Genomic DNA, 19,675 nt, shown 5'->3' with positions numbered 1-19,675 from the left:
GAGAATGCAAACTTAAAAAAATGTATTCATGGGGGTTTGATGAAGATGGAGAATGTGAAGAGGATTGAAGATGAGATAAGAAATGATGATGAGAAGAAGAAGGAGGACACAATAATGCTGTCTGAAGATCGTGTTGATGCACCATGTCTTCATAGAAAAAGGAAAATCACACCGATCTGTGTGCAGAAGAAAAAGTGTGTTCTAGAAAATACGTCTAAAGAGGAGGCAGCTAAGTTAATATGCAGTAAATGCAGCAAAAAGCTAAAGCTGACAAATAACTATAGCTGTAGATGTGGAAATATGTATTGTGCAAATCATAGATTCCATGATCAGCATGACTGCACATTTGATTACAAGGCAATTGCGATCGCAAAGCTGAAGCTACAAAATCCAAAGCTAAATGAGAAGAAGATAAGCGATTGATTGATAAATGGCATGTGATAAGCAAATTATTGGCCCTCCAGTAACTGGTTTGCTTATTTGAACACATCGAAAGAGCAGTGAATATATAGAGCGATGTGAGTGCTTGGGCCATTTGTATATCTGGATATGCCTGCAGATCTAAATCTGGTGCTGTTGTCTTCTAAGTAACCTGAAGCATCTGTGTACTAATCCTAATGAAGTTATATTCCATTTGAATTTGTCTTTACTTTATTAAAGTGCCCATGCATAGGATGCTGTTTAATTATGGCCATGGCAATATATTATGACTTTATTCTAGGACCTGAATGTTTATGCCATCGAGGAAATTTGTGAGTGGAACACTAAAGTTGATTGCATTTATAATCTATCCTATTGTTGAGCTGTATCAGTACTTTGTGTTCATTGGGCTGCTTTGTATGGAGGAGAGGGGCGTGCTTTCATGGACAATACTTGTTGCATACATTGCGTACCATCTTCTTCTGGCATATAAATCAATGTTCTACATGCGCCTGCTGGTTACTGAAGATAAAAGCACATTAGATATATTTCCGGATCTTCCATGCGATGAGAGCAACCTTGAGATCAGAAACATAAACAGCTTTGTTGAGGAGAGGATAATGAAAGACAATCTTTCTCGAATCAAGATATGCGGCAAGTGCAAGACATACAAACCACCAAGAGCCCATCATTGCAATGTATGCAAGCGATGCTATCTTAAATATGATCACCACTGCCTGATGCTTGGTGTGTGTATTGGGTTTCACAACTACAAGTTTTTCTATCAGTTTTTGTTCATGAACTTGGTGACATGCTTGTTTCTGATCATTTTTGTATCTGTGTATATGACTGTGTCTGGATGGATAGCATTCCAACGATTGGTCAACTATATTATCCTGCTCAGTCTGACATCTGTTGAGCTTGTATTTATATCTTCATTGCTGGTATTCCACACATGGCTGATAGGAATGAATGAGACGACAATAGAGCATTATGTCATTGATGACTATATCAGCGGTGATCATACATTTGGACATGTTTTCCAGGAAGGCCCAATAACATCGCTATCAACAAGTACAGATAGGCAGGTTCTGAATCCATACAACCTTGGACTTGGCCAGAACTGGAAGCAAGTCTTTGGGAATAGCTTTAGACACTGGCTTATGCCCACATACTCAACACCAGGAAACGGAGTATCTTTCCCAAAAAATTACAACAAATACTATGAGTTTCTTTATTAAACATTTACATGCTTATATTGTTTATTCTATGAAACATTCCGATATTTCCTATTCATGCTGATCTATTGCTATCAATGTTAATAGCAGATAAGTTATTTGAGAAGTATTTCCCAACAATCCTTGCATATGCCTTGGATGTGTAGAAAACATCCACAAACACAATAAACCGATCTCTACGTTTAAAAAACCGGCTGTCTGGATGGATCCACACTATCTCACCGCTGTTGACATGCCTGTAACTTCCATCTCCCACTCTCTCACATGCATTGTGTTGATAAGCACGGCTAAAAACACTCTCAACCATCTCAATGTCTCCGTCCTTGCATCTTCTTAACGATCCAAATGTTTGCCTTGCAACTTCCATACACTTCATAGACACTCCATGTTTTACACAATATTGCTTCCTGTCCTCGCTGTCAATATATCCCTCAAACAGCTTGATAAGAAACTCCAAGTCACTCTTACACTCAATCTCCTTGCATTTCAGAAAGCTGTATCCTTCTTGGCCTGCCAAAGAAACAACAATCGATCCAAAGTATCCAACACCACTCTCAATTGTCTGTTGATAAAAATGCGCTAGATGTGTATCAAAAGGATGTCTCAGTACAGTCCTGCCATATCCCGTCACCTTCATCTTTATTCTAGAAACATCTTCATTTCCTATTCCATCAACTTCAATGCATCTCTTGGCTACAAGAAATTTAATTGCATTCACAATGTTTGCACATGTAGGATAGTCTAGAAACTCAAAGGTCAATGGATTCTTGCCATGGCTCAAAAGCTGCAGCACTACTTGAGATAGATCAGACCTGCATATTTCAGGTGTCTGCTGATTTGGCATTTCTTCATATGCACTTTCAGTATACAATCTGTAACACACCCCAGGCCCTGTTCTGTTGCATCTTCCCAGTCGTTGGTTTGCTGACTCTTTTGATATTGCTTGAATTCCAAAATAGTTCATCGCATCGTAGATCTTCACCTTCACAAGCCCTGTGTCAATCACATATCCAACTCCAGGTATTGTTAACGACACCTCACATATGTTTGTTGATAGAATAACCTTGATCAGCTTCGACTCCTCATATATCTTGCTCTGCTCATTGTCCCCAAGTGCTGAAAACACCTTGTAAACCTTCACAACAGGAATCCTTCTCAGCATCAAACACAGCTCATTAATATCTTCTTCACCAGGAAGAAACACAAGAATGTCTCTGCCATTCACATCTTCTATGCCATGGCATCCACTTACTATCTTCTTGATCCTGCAATATGCCTCTACCAAATAGTCGCTTGTGCTTTCCTGTAAATACTCTGTTCTAACTGGATGTGGTGTTCCTGATATCTCCAGAACATTTGCATCAAAATACCTGCATATCTTCTTCACATCAACCGTTGCACTCATCAGTATAATCTTTCCACTCATTCTGCCAATCATGCTTCTTATCAGTCCAAGAATAATATCTGTTCGTATCGACCGCTCATGCACCTCATCAATAATCACATAATCAAACTCATACTTGTCCATTTCGTTTAGAAAACTCCCGTCTGTGTATATCACTACTCTTGCATTCTTTAGTCCATGCTTACTGAACCGCATCTTGTATCCAACATTCGCTATCACCTCAGACAGTGTCTTGTACAGCGACATAACAGCCATTCTTCGTGGCTCAACTATCGCTATCCTTGATCCTTCAGACGATAACAAATACGGAATGTATGTCGACTTACCACATCCAGTCGGTCCTTTGATCACGCAAATCTTCGATTTCTCGACTACTTCAATTATCTTATCCTTATGCTTTTCTATCGGTAAGTAGTATCCATACAAAGACATCAAGGGTTTCAGTTTCATTCAAAGATGTCAAGAGGCTTATTCTTATTCTTACTTATACTCTATTACATCATATCCAAACTATATCAATACTTCACCGATGCTCCACCATATATCACTTCTACGTATCACTCATCACATCCAATTCAATATGTTGAAACACATTACTATTTTCTATCACATTCATTTAAATCTTTTATCTTCTATCACACACTACTCACCTTCATATGCAGATACGCATCTTTCATATAAAAAAATCTTACATTTTGCAATCATGCGTAAAACATCCATCTTTCCAATACATTCTTGTATTCTGTATTCAATTTCAGATTCTTTCCTGCATATATCGCCATGCCCATACATCTGCAATATTTCAATCGCTGCACTCTTCCACGTCACATCAATACCACTTGATGCTTCTTCAACATCTTCAATCTTAAAGTCCACAATCTCAAGTGTGTATCTTGCTGAAACTTGTACACTTTCCAACGAAAATCTTGAAAACTTCTTCCCCATTCGTGCCAATTCCTTGAGTATCTCAATAACCTGATATGCATGATAAACAACCACAGACGGATATGCATTACATAACACATCAAGGCACATCTTCAGTGTTCCAAAGCACTGCTCATATATAACAAAGCTTCTATCATTTATGTTTTTGATTGAAAATACAGGAATATATTCAGGTGCAATCTCAGAAATAATGGAGGCTTCTGACCCAAACATCTTCTTGAGAACAAGTGTTGTCTTATTCATCTGTAATATATGTGTTGTATCTTCATAAATGCATACAACTTCATATGCATAATTATTAATCATGCTTTTGATATAATACGCACAGTCCTCAGCAATCAGTTTGTTTCCCACTTGTAGATTCATTTTCGCATCAGCACGCTCCATGTTCATTATAATGTTAGGCGCTGCTTCTTCATCTTTCGTCTCTTCTTCATTGCATGAATATCCAAAATACACCCATTCATTCTCTGATTCAATTTGCACATTCTCTCGATCACAAATGCATGAAAGTGCTCTGAACTCCTCAAAGGACATTTCTTCGTCTCCACGCACAAAAAGTATTCTATTATAAGATAGCTTCTCTTCATACGCATTCCAAGCCTTTCCAAATACAAAGAATCCCTTTGGATTCATCAATGCACTTATATCATTCTCAGAATGCTTGCTATCATCCTCAGGCAGACTGTCCATTTCCATTCGTAGAACATCGGCATCGTATGCATTGCAATTCACCCCAATCTCTATTACATGTCTGCACATCCAACTCCTTCCAATACTTTCAAAATACCTCGAGAGCTCAAGATAGATCCAGTGATAATACTGCGATATCTTTTTGTGCTTCATCAAAAACAGCACTGCTGGGCTTTTGCAAATGCTGTAGTAGCGCTTCCAGAGCGAAATATACAACGGATTGTTTTTAAAGTATGGGCAATCAATGTACCTCTGCAACACTTCCTCAAGCTCTTCATCAGGCACTGCATCAAGATCCATTATTTATTACAGGGTATGCTGTCACTGTTATTCCAGCTCGAGAGTCATGTATATACAACACCAAATAAATACTCACACATTTAATGTTTAGATTAGCCGCATAATGCATTGATTGTGGTGCAATTCAGTAATACATCATGGTTACTCTTCTGACACATCTTTCAAAAGACATGCGCAAAAATCTCCCATGGCATTGCTTCACACTGAAAATCCTGCCAATGTGGCCATTCTTTGTGACAACTGCTTTTCAGACATCACCTATGCACAACACATAAGATGTTGTGATTGTATAACAGATCTGTGCATAAATTGCTTTGTAAATCAGGTAGAAACCATACATCATAGCAAATACCATTATTACAGAACTATTTCACAGATGAACAGGCAAATAGGTACAAATGAATGGACACTACTTGAAGAGACTCTGTTTGTCGAAGGACTTGAGATATTTGGAATAGGAAATTGGATAGAGATTGAAAAGTATGTTGGTAGACGTAGAGAAATAAAACAGCACTTCTATAAACTGCTTGGAATACAGGACGATGATGAATGCACAGATGCTCGATGTAAACAAAGCAATCCATACCGAGGATGTATCTCTTCATACATGCCACTTAGAAAAGACTTTGAGATGGAATATCTGAATGATCAGGAAGCCATCATTACGAACCTCAGAACAGACAATAAAACAGGGAAAATGCTTGCACAGGCAATGCTTGATTCGTATGTAAAGATTGTGATGTTCAGAAAGCGCTGGAAATATGCAATATTTGAGAAGATGATGGTTGATTTGAATCAAATCAAGAAAAGTAGAAGCATAGCAAATGAAATGGATATGCATGAAATCAAATGTATTGCACCTTACATGACAAAAAAAGACTTCAATACGTTTTTCAATGGAATTTATATCGAGAAGTATCTGTATAGAATGTTGATGAAGAAATCAATACCAAGAAAGAATCACAGCATGGACACGTGTCCCAATGCATCAGCATGTGTTACATCTAAACGCAGGCAGCTTTCAAGAGATGCATTTCTTAGTGAGAATGAAAAGAAACTCTGTAAATCCATAGAAATACCATTTGACAAAGATATGAACTACAAGACTATTGCCATTAATCATATGGTCAATAAAACAAGACTTTCGATTGAGGACCTTAAAACGGTCTTTCAGAGTCATGCTGATGCAGAAAAGGCATATCAATTGCTACATGACCAAGGATGAATCTGGAAGAAATCAAACCAGAATAATATATTCGCGTTTATTGGAAGCCAGGTGTTCTATTCCTTGTTTCTTTAAAGAAGCAAATTATCAATCCAATGAACACCAGCATGCATACAGTGTAGAACGAAAACACAATGTTTCCATGTGCCTTATGCAGTGGATAGAAGATTGCAAGGATTCCATATGCAGAGATCCAATTCAAAGACACAGCCAGTAGACCTGCAGGGCTTGAGTAACTCAACGGGAATATTTCAGCGGTTATGAACCATGGGATTGAGCTCAATCCAAGGTTGTATCCCAACATGAATAAAAGTGCTGCTATTGCCGGATACATGTTCATTGTCAGCATTGTTGTCGATATGCTTATTACCATTGAACTGATTATGATCATTGGCTTTCTTCCAACTTTGTCCACGTAGTTTGCGAATATGATTGTGGTGAACACAGAAAAGAGCGAGGCAAGAATTGTCATGGTGTCTGCTGAATACATGTACTTGCCGTTTGAAAACAAGTCTCTGAGGAAGAGTGTTATGTAGTCCACCCCGCTGAGATGTTGTGATATATGCACAAGGACTGCAAGAAATATTGATCTCTTTGCACATCTCTTCTCAAGGAGATCTATTACGGACTTTGAAGCCTCGCTTCTGCTTAAGCGCGGATCTCGTACACCATTGAGCACAATGAAGTTCAGTGAGGCAATTATGATGGCTATGCAGCTGGGAATCCACCATGTACGCATTCCATTTATGCATGCAAGGACATTTCCAAGTGTTATTCCCACAATGATCCCAAGTGAATGGAAAGACAGTAGAAACCCTCTGTTTTTTTCAGGTGCTATCATTGAGATGTAAGGTGAGACTACGGCACATGCTATTCCAGATGCAAGCCCTAGTATAAAGCGTCCAAAAAACACTAACACAAAGCTCTGAGATATAAGAAAGCTCAAGTATCCGAGTGCATATAGGAAGTTGTTCATCCTCAGCGTCATCTTGAAGTTTGGCTTGTACATGTTTATTGCAATGTTCGAAACAAGACATCCAAGGAAGATGGCGCCAGAAGTATGTCCCCACCTTGTATCCATTTCTGCATCGTTCATTGTAGAGCTCCACACCGACATGACTCTGGAATGCATTGAGCCCATTATTGTCAACGACACTCCAAAAAGCATGGACGACATGGAAGCTACCACTGAGGAGTAGTACACTGCATTTGACATTGACTGTTTTTCTACTGTGCTGTTATTTCTGCTTTTCAAATGCCATGCTTGATTTTTTATGCTGTCGCTGGTGATTTCCATATGCTCAGGGTGTGTTTTGTATAGGCAATAAATAAATATTTGAGCATATGCAGTTTTCATGTTTGCATTAATTCACAGGCTGATGTTTTATGATGTTATGCATTAGTTGATAATAATGCATTAATGCACATATATGGATGATGGCTTACTATGTTGTTTTGATGCTGATGAGCAACAGGTGCTTGAATGGATAGTGTCTACAGGTATTGAGAATGTGTTTGATAGAGTGAATGATGGATCTGTGAAGATGACACACATTTTATTTAAATGTATTGTTAGAGTGTGTTTAGGAAATGTGTTGAGAACGCTTCCTAGATCAACAGATTTATTGTATGAGGCTGGCATAGCACGAGGTAATGAAACGATCACTGGTGAAATTGATGTAGATACCATGTATGGCTTGACGCATGTAAATGATGTTTTAAAAGACGGATCATTTTTGTCTAAAGTATCGCTTAAGCTGATTGTGGCAGCGATGAGAAAGACTCCCAGAAAGGCTGTTGAGGGTGTATTTGATACAAATGACATATATGGATTGATTCGAATGATCAGATCTGATGATCCTAAGGAACGAATGCATATTTGCCAGGTGATTATTGGTGCTTGTCTGTGTTCAACACATGCAACAGCAATAAAATTGGCGGTTTTTAACGAGATTGTGAGTTTTATTGAGGGGATGCGTGTAAATACGGGGATTGATGATTTGCTCAAGATTATGTGTGTGATTGTGTCTGAAAAGAAATATGAATCACAGGAAGTTTATGTATTTTATTTTGAAGCAATACTGAAGCTAGCAGGAAGTCAACGATGCCAAGGAGTGAGTCAGATAGGAAGTGTGATTAGAGCATTCCACAGAGAATATCCAAGGCTTGTACTTCTAGGACTGAAGTATTTCAGAAAAGTATTTGGTGTTATGTGCTCTACCAGCAAGGTTATGGTTGTTTATGTTGTGAGTGATGTAATACAATCCATGAGTCATGAGAAGCATTTAGAGATGAGTGATGTGATATATGAGCTCATTAGCCTGTTTTTTTGTTCTGAACATTATCTTGTTATTGAGATGGCAGCAGATATGGTGTTAGCGAATGCAACTGGCGTATTGTATAAGAATAGAAAGGAATTTATTCCGAAGGTCTTTGAATCAGTTTATAGAGCATCTAAGAGGAGTTGGCATATAGAATGTGTTAGCAAAGTGCTGAGGAGTCTTCAGGCTGTTTTTTGGATGGACAATGGCATGTTTGAAATGTGCCTCAAGAAATACAACAAAAAGAGATGGGAGAGTGGAGTTCACAGCGTGGATGGAAGTAACAATCAATGAGATGGTTGGTATGTTTGTAAGATTAAAAGAATGTAAAAGACATGCTCCAGCAGGGATTCGAACCCTAGACCTTTGCGTTATTAGCACAACGCTCTAACCAGCTGAGCTACTGGAGCTACTGTTTAGAGTGGTGTTTGTCACACTCCTGCAAGTTGATGTATGATCACATTATTCTAAAAAGTAGTTATTCAGGTAATTTTATGTATGTAAACGATTATTATGTATTCTAAGATTCTAAAGTAATTATGTTAACCAAATACTCAATAATCACTAAATCATGTTAACCAACTACTCAATATCATCACATACCCATGGTTGTGCATGAGCAGTAAGTACACCGAGAAAACAATTCCAGAGCCAGAAGACATATGCCTGACATCAACTGAATTCTTAGAAGTGCTTGGTTCAAAATATAAAGCTGAAATACAGCGAGAGTACAATCTCGTTCAGTTCAGCAATAATCCTTCTAAATACGAAAGACAAGGCTTGAATGCATATCTTGAGCCAGACACAGTCACTCAAGAAGAGATCGTTATCCCTTCGATGCATAGAGAAGAGTTGGAACGAATGGCATGCGAATCAAGAATATCAGTGGGAATTGATAAACTCAATAAAGATCCTGGAATAATGATTATCTTGGTCAAAGGCACACAAACAGCAATAGCATCTTTCAAGAGACTGCTTGGCAGTATCCACAACCACTTGCCAAACGAAATAAAAGACACCGACACATTCAAACTCATTGACATCCCATACATAATGGAAGACTCCATCATTGGAAAGAACGGCACAAACATATACAAAATCCAGAGAGACTTCAATGTTGCATTGAGAATCATCAGCGGTGAGCCATCATATAAAACTCTTCTTGTTTCTGGAGAAAACATTGCAAATGTGCAGGACGCATGCAAGTGTATTATGGACATACTGTACAAGAATGCTAATTAAACTCATTTATTTTGTTTAGAAATCATTTACTCAAATAAATCCTATTGTCGCATGCAAAGGCTCGAGCAGAGCATTCTCAACAGAACCTCCACTTGTTTCCACACTCACATGTCACAAACGTGGTCATGGGCTCATCTCCAGATCTTGTCTGCAACTGTCTATACGAACACTTTCTCTCTCCACATCTACTGCACTTGAAAAGATCCGTTTCTGCCTTCTGTGTTGGAATCTGGCATTCATAAAGGCTATCTTCCATCATCTTCTCCTCTTCACTGCGTAGATTCTCACTTTTCATTTCGTCAGCGCTCATCTCCACATACCTTGCAGGTAGAATCTCTCCTTCATACACCCTCCTGCAAAGCGTTGGATTGTTCTTGTCCTTGAGATTCAAACACTTGCTTCTTACCAGCTTTGCTATTTCCCCCGCCTCCTTCTTAAATATTTCAGTTGTTATTTGCTTTGAAAGCAATGCAGCAGTCTTACTACTGCACTCGGGAATATTTGCTCTAAATGCATCGAAAAACAGTTTAATAGACCTATCCTTTTGAATATCCCCTGTGTTCACCTCCTTGAGAGCCAACGAAGGATCTTCTACAGATTCAGCACCACCTTCAGTGCGTGTCTTAGCACTATCCCCTCGACTCTCAGCATACTTGCTTTCCATCAATTGCTGTATCTTCTTAGACTCTGTCAATCCAATTAACTTCTTAAGATCAGCTGCACTCATGCCCTGTACATTAGAAAGCACTGTCTCAAGACCTTCGACATTATTGGCATTAATAAGCCTCTTGATCTCTTCAAAATCTACTGTCTGATCCATAAGGGCTGCATGCCAATCAAATTTATACCTCATATCTTATCTACTCTTGAGTTGTAAATTGGAAGTCAGTTATAACATCTCTTGTAAAATTACATTATGTGCTTGTATCACATATTAACTATAAATCAAAATGCTCTTTTTAACCGCTTCTTCAACCTCAATGCAAATGCTACCAGGGAATACGATGTTGCAAACAAAGCCATTTCCTTCCAGTGCAGAAGCACATTCATTGCACGTGGTGCTATGTATTCACGTAACTTTATGCAATTCAACACAGATACAGACAAACGCATGAAAAGATTCATAATAAACATCTTTTCTCTTACAGACACTGTATATGTGCCAGACATGATCTTCAATGCAACCTCTAATCCTCTGAATTGTACAGTTCCCCATATTCTGCATTTTTCGCATCCAAGTCCTGCTAATGTATTTATCATTTCATCTATTCTATGTAAAGTTGCATCAATGTCTTTAGGTATATGCCTCCAGTTTATTTCGGTGCTGTTTATTGATTTTATTATTTCTACAAGCTCTGTTTCAGAATACTGATTGTCATTTGTATCCATGATAATCGATCCAACTGCTTTTCTTACAAGCATGTATGTCAGGTATAACTTGAGCCTGTATATGTTTTTGAATCTTTTGATGAACAGTGATGGGTTTGGAACATACCACCGCAAAAACTGCTTGTGGAAAGCACAGAGATGTGTGGTAATAGAAAACTGAATGCCGCTGAGCGCAATATTCAGAAATTCATCTTGGGATGCAATTCTCCACAACATTTGCCAAACTTGAGATGCACTACCATTGTATCCGGTGTATGCTTCGGTCTGATGCAACAAGTTTACATATTCGCCATCAAGCACGGAATGTTTTTCAGCCAAGCATGAAAGAAGCGTGCATTTTGGCTCATTTAATGATGGTTTTGGAATTTCCGAGACTCTGAGAAGAGAATACTGCTGCTTTGAAACCAATGATCTAAGACGGGTGTATGTAGACTGATTTATGCTTTGAATGTGTTTATCTGTACTGTCGATGCGGATTGAGAATATGCGAATGCAGAATGTACAGAGTATAATTGCAAATGGAATCATTTAGGGATGCACAAATGCAATGGAATGTTTTGTTTGTGAATGAATAATGGAATTGTAATGTTTATACAAATGATTCTCTAAGGGATATAATAGAGCATATAGACATGTATGAGGAAAGAGAAATGCAATCATTAGTGAGTAAGATAATGTGTAAACATGCATGAACAAACAATGAGTGAGTAAGATAATGTGATGGAAAACAATCTTTCATTCCGATGGAATCTGAACATGTGGCACATTGTACATGTGCCCGGCTAGCTCAGTCGGTAGAGCATTAGACTCTTAATCTAAGGGTCGCGGGTTCGAGCCCCGCGCTGGGCGCTTCTTTTTGCACATTAACTGTATAACATGAACTTGTATATCAATCAATCTTCACACTTCTCCTCAGCAGCATAACCTATAATCATTGTGTAGAACCTACATACTTGTATTTGTTTATATTGTGCAAACATCATTTTGTAACTCTTCGATTTATTAAAACAACATATAAATAATCAACAGTTGTTTTATTCATTGTCGTTTGTACTTGGCCTTACCCTACACCTGATTCTTTCATTATTGTAGTATCTCCCATACATGTTCATAAACACATTCCTTGCATCCATAGAAGTCTTACAGACAACATGTATTCCAATATCACTCTTGACAACTTCTGTTACTTCTCCAAACATACAGCACTCGTCGCGTAAATCATCTAAACCAATATCAGCTAGAAAAACAACTGTATTTCCATCACATATACTGTCTTGACATTGTGCATTACATGGCTCAACTACAATCCTTCTGTGAGCAAGTGGAAAATTGTTCATCAACAGGCATTTATCTGTAAACGTATCAAATTTCAAAAGAAATGCATCTCTGTCTACATAGAAGTACTTAATGCATCCAAACACCTCAAATAGTTCCAGTATGTCCTTGAATCTAATCTTAGGATGTAGATTGGATACTCGGATTGTTCCTGCACTTCCCATGTGGGATCTGCCTTATGAAATTAATGCATATCAGCAACGCATTGTTACTGAAAATGCAACAATTTCTAAAATATTACACATAATATTACAAGCCTTCTCATACAAATACATAATGGAAGAATCCATGATAGATCCTGAAGAATATAATCAAATGCCTGAAGATATTCTTGAGTATATTTATGACACATCGGAGATAAAAGATATTGAACATTACCAAAAGTCTCTTGAAAAGCTTATGGAAATTTCGCGGAAGATAGAACAGGAACTTGAATCATACCATGAAAATGAGAGAAAGTGAGTTGTAAAATAAACTTTATAGGTTTTATTGTTTAATATGTTTTTCATGCATTCCAGATTGATAATTGCTGTCAATTCTGCTGCGCTTTCAACTTCTTCAATATTTTCTTTGGCATTGGATCAAAGCCATTGATGTGAAGTGAGTATGTATCTTGGATATTCTCAACATACTTAGCAAGAATCTGCTTGTCCTTATCAGATCTGAAATTGAACAAGAGTTCCACGCTTTCTTTCAATGCCATTGGCTTCGAATCCATCATTGTACTAACAAACGATGGATAGTGCGTAGGAACAACAAAGCACACCTGATGTACACGCCCATTATAAACTGCTGAAAGATCTGAAAACAACAGGACATAAAACTCGGGTCCTAGCGCACACCTTATTGGACTTGGTGCAACAGTGCAGAACTCTGCGTGGAAGTGATCGCCTACATAAATCATTGAAAAAATTACCCTAGGGAATGGGAGAAATAAAGCTTTTTGAGAAGTATAGCTATGAGGAGGTGAAAGTTGAGAATATTTCATTAAAACCATACATAAACCTGACACGTCAAGGGATAGTACCACATGCAACAACGAAAATAACGAAGGGCAAGATGGGCAAGGCAAAGATGCCGATTGCAGAGCGCTTTGTGTGCTCACTAATGAGACATGGGAGAAACAGCGGAAAGAAGATGCTTGCAATACATGTGTTTGAAGATGCATGCTTTATGATTCATGCGATGACTGGAAAGAATCCGTTACAGGTGCTGGTTGATGCGATTGTGAATTCAGGGCCAAGGGAAGACACTGCAAGGATAGGACGCGCAGGATCGATGAGGAGGACGTCTGTGGATGTGTCATCACTGAAGAGGATTAGCATGGCAATAGCAAACATTGCAACTGGAATCCGCGGATCAGCGTTCAGGAACAGGAAGACACTGACCGAGGTGATTGCTGACGAGCTGATTGCAGCATCTACGAACTCGCAGAATTCATATGCGATCAAGAAGAAGGAGGAGATTGAAAGGATAGCAAAGTCTAATCGTTAAATCGTTTATTTTATTTGAGATGTTTTGTATTGTTATGGTTTCAGGTTTGATTGGAACATATGATGATTTTGTTTGTAGTAAACAACCCTTTATGGACGCACTAGCAAGGACTTTTTTGCATAACATTGCAAGACTGAGACCAATTGTAACAGTTGGCTGTGCAATAAGCTCATCATATGCTCTGTGTGAAAATGGAATTGATGCAAATCTGTCGGACATGCTGCTTCCTGGGCTTCTTATGTTTTTTGGACCGGGCTTATGTGCAAACATTGTTTACAAGGAGGCAAAGATAACACGAATGGGACTTGTGTCATATTTCATTGGAGTTGCAATATTCTCTATGTTTTCTAGAATGAGGATTCTGAAGCCAGCAACCGCGATTTTCCCAGTTATAGGCAGAGGCTTGATGTATGTTGGATTGAAGAACAATAAGCATCCGTTCCATCTTGTTGTTGGCTGGCTGCTTGCAATAGAAATATCTGTGGCTTTGATTCAAAAGATGCTATTCAATAAGAAAATGAGGATTTCAGGTGATAAGATGGGTGAGACATTTTTCTTGATTGCAGGGCTTGGTGTTGGGCGTCTCTATCGCCTTCCAAATTACACAATGATGGTTATGGTTGCTCTTATCTCTGTTGGTCCACTCATGCAGACACTTGTGTCGTTTACAGTGAGCAATCGCCAGAAAAAGTCATCAGCATCCCTGAGCAGCCCATCATCGAGCGTACAAAATGCACATCCCAAGGTCAAGGTTGCCAAGAGAAAGACTGCAACAAAACCCAAAAACATTTAGTTACAGACAAAGCAAACAGAATAAAGCGGTTTTAATATCCTAATCATAAATTGCAAATCCCAAATCTTTTGCATATTCTTTGAAGCACCTTCTGCAGAGACCCAGACTTCTAATTATCCCACGGTAGGTGAAACACGCCACACAGCTCCTGGAGCCTTTTCCTTTTCCCATAGCTACGTGTGAGTAGTTTCCCTTTGCCTGTGGCTTCTTGACTGGAATGTCGAACCTCACTGATCCAATTGATTCGGGCGTTAAAGTGTTGATTGCAGGCATTGGGGGTAATTTTTTTGTATACTTTGTGCCTGATATGATAGAAATGAGCAATAATGAGTGATGTAAAGCGTATACAGTTGATGTGTAATAATGGTATGTAGTTGATGCATAATTTATGAAGTTATCAGTATGCAATAGATTCTTATTTAATGTGTAGTAATGAATGATGAATGAATAGTTGATAGTAATGTGTAGCTAATGGATATGCAGTAGATGTACAGCTAATCAGTATGAGACAATGAGTTAATGCGTAGTAATGCATAGTAATCAATATCAGTCAGTGAGTAGTAATGCGTGTTTCAAAGCATATACCACAGGCACATGAGGTAAACAAATGAGCTTGCTTCCAAACAAACAAGTCGATGAGAATCTTCTTCCAAAGCTTGGGAAGTACTTGGCAATACTCTGTGTGGTTCTACTTATGATACACACATACAGGGCAATGAAGAAGTGGATAAAGAACCGTCTTGAGCTTGATACATCAAGTAACCTATCTGAGAACGATAAAATATGATTGGTACATTATGGCAGTGACGACCGAGTCGTGTTAAAATGAACAAAAACTTTTTTTGTTTAGACGGTAGATGGGATGGCTGGTGATGCAAAAAGCAATGGTTGCTCTAGTTTTTGGCTTAGTTGCAGCAATACGCGACTTAGGAGTGGAGGTAAGTAAGATAGAAAATGCAGTCAGGAGTGGAAAGGTTTCTGAAGCAAAAGTGATGTTTGATGAACTGATGAGTGAGTTTGGAGGAAATGATGTGCTTGAAAAGAAGCACGTGGATCTTTTGATGCAGAGTGGAGACTACAAGACCGTGGTTAGTAGATATGGGCAAAATAGTAAAATGCTTACGGACGTTGTCAAGGCAGAAAGAAATCAATCTATATTGAACAGCAACAATGTAAAACTGATCGCCTCACTGATAAATGAAGCACCATATAGCATAGATGTTCTGAAGGCATACATCAAGATGTGTCTCATTGAAGAGAAGTTTCAGGAGGTTAGGAAGTTTGTTAAGAAGGCGAGTGTTCTATTTCCAGAGGATGTTGAGCTGAAGAGTTTGCAAATGCAGTTGTTTTTCTTGACTCGGATGCCAGCAGCAGGAATACACATGATGCGCGAAATAGGAAATGCAGACATGTCGAGGAAGATTGAACGTTTGTTTGATGAATATACAAGAATAATTGACGGCAATATGACAAGCAAGGTCACATATGTACAGATGAAAGAATTGCTGAAACGTATTGAAGAAGCAGAATTTTCAATTAATTTCTTTCCAAGCATATTTATGCAATTAAAGCTGGATGTGTTATTTGGAATGTGCAAAAATGGAATTGAGGACGATTTTATCAACTTTGTATCAGGAGAGTTCGATGTAAGTAAAGGTAAACCCGTAGGAATATCTCTAAAGCCATTATCTGCAAGGATCGAAACATTGCAGAAGAAGAGAGGAGATGATGAAGTAATGTATTTGTACGTGATTTCACAAGCGCTTGAAGGGAACATCGACCAAGCAGAAGCGATATGCCGTTCACATACATTCAAGTATGGACCCATGAAACGAGAAGCAATGAGAAAGGTTGCATCAATAAAGAGTAAGATAGAAGATGCAAAGGCAAAGAAAGAAAGAGAAAGATCGCAAAGAGAAAGGCAAAGAAGCAGACATATGTCTCAAGGGAATCAGAACGATATTTTGGGATACTACAAAGCATTGGGGCTTAATCCTGGACCAAAGACAACAGATGTAGAGATCAAAAGAGCATACAAAAAGATGGTTGTTAATGGAATGAAGAATAAGGGCGAGGCAGAAAAGAAGAAATGGGAAGATACACACAAGGTAATCAACAAGGCACTTGGGGTTCTTACCAATAAGGAAAAACGCGAGATGTATGATAGAGGGATAGACCCTGACAACCCTCAACGACTTAACGGATCCGGGCATTTTGGAGAAGACATATTTAATGAGTTTTTTAAGAAAGGTTTCGGTAATTTTGAGTTTTTTGAGTTTTCTCCAAATGGCGGACGAAGAGGAAACACAAGAACAACGTATTTTTATTTCTAAATAAAAGATTCTGAAAATTCCATTCGATACTCTCTTTCATGCCAAATCAGTTACAAATATGTTTTTGCCAAGCTTTCAAGCCCCAGGATGTTGAATAAAGTAAAGACGAATGATGCAAGAGCATGCACAGAAAGCTATCTTGCAAAGTTATACATCAGTCAGCCAATATCTCTTCCAGATGACATCAGCAAATATGTTCTTAATCCAATAAATGTCGAGGGAGAAATCGCATATCTTGAGAAGTACATAGATGCAAGCGATGCTGATCTTACAAGAATCATTTTCATCATTGAGGTGCTTGGAAAGTGTGCCCGCAAGCATTCCGAATTTAGGACGTACATGAAGGTCATAACAAAAATACTTGAAAAGTACAAAGAATACCAGTACTCTATATTCTGCTTAAGAATCATTAAGCTGATTGTATCATCAAGGTTCTACACGCCTATCTCGTTCTATCTGATAAGGATACTAAAAGATGCAATATCCTCACGGAATATTGTTGCATCTAACAAGAAAGTAGATTACGATTCAATCAAGCCGAATCAAGAGAGAACGAAGAGCGAAGAGCATCAGATGTTTGTGATAACAGAGGTAAATTCGCTCATCATCATGCATTTGTCCACATTCTCAAAGAACATTGGGTTTCCTGAGCTTTCTGCTCTAGTCATCAATGAGCTAAAGAAGCTAAAGATTGGCATATACAGAGAAATGATTGAAAACATAATTGCCTGTATTGCAAAGCAAAGAGATCATGTCATTGAGAAGAGAAGTAAGCTTAAACTGAACGGAATCGATGGAAAAGCCATTGCATTGTTTGAAAGCACTGTTGAAAGAACACTACAGTAAAGCCGATAAAGTACAATTTTATAACCTTCTGAATAAATCAATTATTTCACTTGATGATCTTCCTTTAGATACACATCCATGCTCTTCATTTCTGCTCAAATCTGTGGGTTCCTGTGCTTCTATTCCACTTGAAGTTTTATTTAGGTTGCTGTGTATAATATTCTTATTCATATTGTGGTCATCTTCATTCATAGATATGTCATTCTGTTTATCTTTGATGCTTGTAACATTACTGTATTTATCGATTGTATTGGAAGAGTTGCTGTATTTATCATCTGCATTATAAGAGTTGTTGTATCTACCAATCTTATCATACGATTTACTTTCCTTGTCATCTGGCTCTATACATTCGTTCTCTAAGTCTTCAAAAGAATCAACATAAACAAGATATTTCTGCATTTCCATGTCGTTTTCAACAGAAAGCACAAACGAACTTTCTATAACCTTCTTCTCAGAGTCATACAAGCTGACTTTCTTTCCTTTCAAACTTACAAATCCATCGAGCCATAGCTTTTGCTTCTTGTGCTTCTGAGATGTGTATGTGCATCTTATCATCCTGGGTCTCTTAGAATTCTAAAACTATCACTCAACTTTGTTCAAATAAATCTATACAAATACATTCATATAATTACGTTCATACAAATACATTTATGCAGGCACATTCATCCATTCACACATTAATATCAGCAAAAATAGGTTCATTACTGCTACACATAAAAAACCTCACCGGCATTTCATTCACAAAAATCTCAAATCCTTCCATGTTCCTCTCTACTCTAATCACTTCATTTCCAGATACCACAAAAAACACCTCCGGCAATCCATCTTCAAGGTTCTCCCCACTGTATCTCAGCACACTGCAACAAGAATTTCTACTAACTATAACATCAACCAACATCCTTGAAAGATAAACCACTACATCTCCAAACACACTTTGCATCTTCCTCCCTTCTCTCAACTCCTCAATCACATACTTGCATATTTCATCACTCCTTGCGCATTCTTCGTATTTATCAGCACATACTTCAATCTCAATTCCATTTTTATGCATATTCTGTTCCATCGACTGCTCCATAAAGTATTCCTTAACCATCTCAACATCATCATCTCCCTTAGGTGGCATCCAGCACTCTAGTCGCATCTCCATATACACTACTGTACATCTCAGTCCTTTAGGTTTCCACTCTTGTGGATACACATATGATCCTTCGTTATCCAGCACAATGTAATCCAATTCATTGACATACATCCTAACTTCTCCATCTATCAATCTCAATGGCAAACCAGTGTTTTCAGCCTTCTGCCAAATCACTTCTTCTCTTTTTATTGCATTCTTTAAACACTCAATCCCTTTCCTTATGATATTCATGCATGACTCCAATATCACTTGCTTAAATTCACATGCATTCTCACTCCTGCTCTTGACTTTATGCACCGACAATACATCCTTTTCAATCAGTTCATACACAGCTGCACCAGTCTCCGCTTCAATTCTGGAATTACTCAACATCCTAAGCAGTTCATCCTCATCAGCCTGGCATTTCTGCTCACAACGTACCTTCGCGCTGTAGTACTCCATCAATCTGTCCCACACCTCTGCTAGGCTGTTTTTCTCAGTGCTGTAGCACACTCCATCTTCCTTTGCAACAACTATTCTTTTCTCAATAGGATACTCTGCCGAATTCAATCGCATCAG

General features: G+C 38.3%; 19 protein-coding genes and 2 non-coding genes across 21 annotated transcripts; 10 read left to right on the top strand and 11 right to left on the bottom strand.

The window, feature by feature from the left end:
* Positions 1-39: 39 nt before the first annotated feature.
* Positions 40-423, top strand: M896_040710 (uncharacterized protein; the record flags this gene model as incomplete). The annotated part of the gene is made up of 1 exon (XM_014708432.1): positions 40-423. One exon carries the CDS (start codon positions 40-42, stop codon positions 421-423), a length of 384 nt encoding a protein of 127 aa, XP_014563918.1.
* Positions 424-734: 311 nt separating this feature from the next.
* M896_040700 (DHHC-type Zn finger domain-containing protein) lies at positions 735-1,661 on the top strand (the record flags this gene model as incomplete). The annotated part of the gene is made up of 1 exon (XM_014708431.1): positions 735-1,661. The coding sequence occupies one exon, from the start codon at positions 735-737 to the stop codon at positions 1,659-1,661; it is 927 nt and encodes a 308-aa protein (XP_014563917.1).
* A 52-nt stretch (positions 1,662-1,713) lies between these two features.
* Positions 1,714-3,495, bottom strand: M896_040690 (HrpA-like helicase; the record flags this gene model as incomplete). Its single annotated transcript, XM_014708430.1, has 1 exon — positions 1,714-3,495. The coding sequence occupies one exon, from the start codon at positions 3,493-3,495 to the stop codon at positions 1,714-1,716; it is 1,782 nt and encodes a 593-aa protein (XP_014563916.1).
* A 210-nt stretch (positions 3,496-3,705) lies between these two features.
* M896_040680 (uncharacterized protein) lies at positions 3,706-5,001 on the bottom strand (the record flags this gene model as incomplete). Its single annotated transcript, XM_014708429.1, has 1 exon — positions 3,706-5,001. One exon carries the CDS (start codon positions 4,999-5,001, stop codon positions 3,706-3,708), a length of 1,296 nt encoding a protein of 431 aa, XP_014563915.1.
* A 187-nt stretch (positions 5,002-5,188) lies between these two features.
* M896_040670 (SAGA/ADA complex histone acetyltransferase) lies at positions 5,189-6,226 on the top strand (the record flags this gene model as incomplete). The annotated part of the gene is made up of 1 exon (XM_014708428.1): positions 5,189-6,226. One exon carries the CDS (start codon positions 5,189-5,191, stop codon positions 6,224-6,226), a length of 1,038 nt encoding a protein of 345 aa, XP_014563914.1.
* Positions 6,227-6,263: 37 nt separating this feature from the next.
* Positions 6,264-7,523, bottom strand: M896_040660 (putative glucose transporter; the record flags this gene model as incomplete). Its single annotated transcript, XM_014708427.1, has 1 exon — positions 6,264-7,523. The coding sequence occupies one exon, from the start codon at positions 7,521-7,523 to the stop codon at positions 6,264-6,266; it is 1,260 nt and encodes a 419-aa protein (XP_014563913.1).
* A 133-nt stretch (positions 7,524-7,656) lies between these two features.
* On the top strand, positions 7,657-8,841 carry M896_040650 (protein phosphatase 2A; the record flags this gene model as incomplete). The annotated part of the gene is made up of 1 exon (XM_014708426.1): positions 7,657-8,841. The coding sequence occupies one exon, from the start codon at positions 7,657-7,659 to the stop codon at positions 8,839-8,841; it is 1,185 nt and encodes a 394-aa protein (XP_014563912.1).
* A 42-nt stretch (positions 8,842-8,883) lies between these two features.
* Positions 8,884-8,957, bottom strand: M896_040640. The gene has a single exon. It is a non-coding gene; the product is annotated as a tRNA-Ile (tRNA).
* A 205-nt stretch (positions 8,958-9,162) lies between these two features.
* M896_040630 (uncharacterized protein) lies at positions 9,163-9,789 on the top strand (the record flags this gene model as incomplete). Its single annotated transcript, XM_014708425.1, has 1 exon — positions 9,163-9,789. The coding sequence occupies one exon, from the start codon at positions 9,163-9,165 to the stop codon at positions 9,787-9,789; it is 627 nt and encodes a 208-aa protein (XP_014563911.1).
* A 76-nt stretch (positions 9,790-9,865) lies between these two features.
* Positions 9,866-10,609, bottom strand: M896_040620 (transcription elongation factor S-II; the record flags this gene model as incomplete). The annotated part of the gene is made up of 1 exon (XM_014708424.1): positions 9,866-10,609. The coding sequence occupies one exon, from the start codon at positions 10,607-10,609 to the stop codon at positions 9,866-9,868; it is 744 nt and encodes a 247-aa protein (XP_014563910.1).
* A 125-nt stretch (positions 10,610-10,734) lies between these two features.
* Positions 10,735-11,706, bottom strand: M896_040610 (uncharacterized protein; the record flags this gene model as incomplete). Its single annotated transcript, XM_014708423.1, has 1 exon — positions 10,735-11,706. One exon carries the CDS (start codon positions 11,704-11,706, stop codon positions 10,735-10,737), a length of 972 nt encoding a protein of 323 aa, XP_014563909.1.
* A 248-nt stretch (positions 11,707-11,954) lies between these two features.
* M896_040600 lies at positions 11,955-12,027 on the top strand. Its single transcript has one exon. It is a non-coding gene; the product is annotated as a tRNA-Lys (tRNA).
* Positions 12,028-12,212: 185 nt separating this feature from the next.
* On the bottom strand, positions 12,213-12,677 carry M896_040590 (uncharacterized protein; the record flags this gene model as incomplete). Its single annotated transcript, XM_014708422.1, has 1 exon — positions 12,213-12,677. The coding sequence occupies one exon, from the start codon at positions 12,675-12,677 to the stop codon at positions 12,213-12,215; it is 465 nt and encodes a 154-aa protein (XP_014563908.1).
* A 368-nt stretch (positions 12,678-13,045) lies between these two features.
* Positions 13,046-13,417, bottom strand: M896_040580 (uncharacterized protein; the record flags this gene model as incomplete). The annotated part of the gene is made up of 1 exon (XM_014708421.1): positions 13,046-13,417. One exon carries the CDS (start codon positions 13,415-13,417, stop codon positions 13,046-13,048), a length of 372 nt encoding a protein of 123 aa, XP_014563907.1.
* Positions 13,418-13,437: 20 nt separating this feature from the next.
* Positions 13,438-14,007, top strand: M896_040570 (ribosomal protein S5; the record flags this gene model as incomplete). The annotated part of the gene is made up of 1 exon (XM_014708420.1): positions 13,438-14,007. One exon carries the CDS (start codon positions 13,438-13,440, stop codon positions 14,005-14,007), a length of 570 nt encoding a protein of 189 aa, XP_014563906.1.
* Positions 14,008-14,098: 91 nt separating this feature from the next.
* M896_040560 (uncharacterized protein) lies at positions 14,099-14,800 on the top strand (the record flags this gene model as incomplete). Its single annotated transcript, XM_014708419.1, has 1 exon — positions 14,099-14,800. The coding sequence occupies one exon, from the start codon at positions 14,099-14,101 to the stop codon at positions 14,798-14,800; it is 702 nt and encodes a 233-aa protein (XP_014563905.1).
* A 39-nt stretch (positions 14,801-14,839) lies between these two features.
* Positions 14,840-15,073, bottom strand: M896_040550 (ribosomal protein S29; the record flags this gene model as incomplete). Its single annotated transcript, XM_014708418.1, has 1 exon — positions 14,840-15,073. The coding sequence occupies one exon, from the start codon at positions 15,071-15,073 to the stop codon at positions 14,840-14,842; it is 234 nt and encodes a 77-aa protein (XP_014563904.1).
* Positions 15,074-15,657: 584 nt separating this feature from the next.
* Positions 15,658-17,133, top strand: M896_040540 (uncharacterized protein; the record flags this gene model as incomplete). Its single annotated transcript, XM_014708417.1, has 1 exon — positions 15,658-17,133. One exon carries the CDS (start codon positions 15,658-15,660, stop codon positions 17,131-17,133), a length of 1,476 nt encoding a protein of 491 aa, XP_014563903.1.
* Positions 17,134-17,220: 87 nt separating this feature from the next.
* On the top strand, positions 17,221-17,979 carry M896_040530 (uncharacterized protein; the record flags this gene model as incomplete). Its single annotated transcript, XM_014708416.1, has 1 exon — positions 17,221-17,979. One exon carries the CDS (start codon positions 17,221-17,223, stop codon positions 17,977-17,979), a length of 759 nt encoding a protein of 252 aa, XP_014563902.1.
* Positions 17,980-17,997: 18 nt separating this feature from the next.
* Positions 17,998-18,534, bottom strand: M896_040520 (uncharacterized protein; the record flags this gene model as incomplete). Its single annotated transcript, XM_014708415.1, has 1 exon — positions 17,998-18,534. One exon carries the CDS (start codon positions 18,532-18,534, stop codon positions 17,998-18,000), a length of 537 nt encoding a protein of 178 aa, XP_014563901.1.
* Positions 18,535-18,649: 115 nt separating this feature from the next.
* On the bottom strand, positions 18,650-19,672 carry M896_040510 (uncharacterized protein; the record flags this gene model as incomplete). The annotated part of the gene is made up of 1 exon (XM_014708414.1): positions 18,650-19,672. The coding sequence occupies one exon, from the start codon at positions 19,670-19,672 to the stop codon at positions 18,650-18,652; it is 1,023 nt and encodes a 340-aa protein (XP_014563900.1).
* Positions 19,673-19,675: the final 3 nt, after the last annotated feature.

The sequence above is a fragment of the Ordospora colligata genome (assembly GCF_000803265.1).
Source record: "Ordospora colligata OC4 chromosome Unknown contig_04, whole genome shotgun sequence".
Taxonomy (NCBI): Eukaryota; Fungi; Microsporidia; family Ordosporidae; genus Ordospora; species Ordospora colligata.
This window is presented reverse-complemented; position numbering and strand designations above follow the sequence as displayed.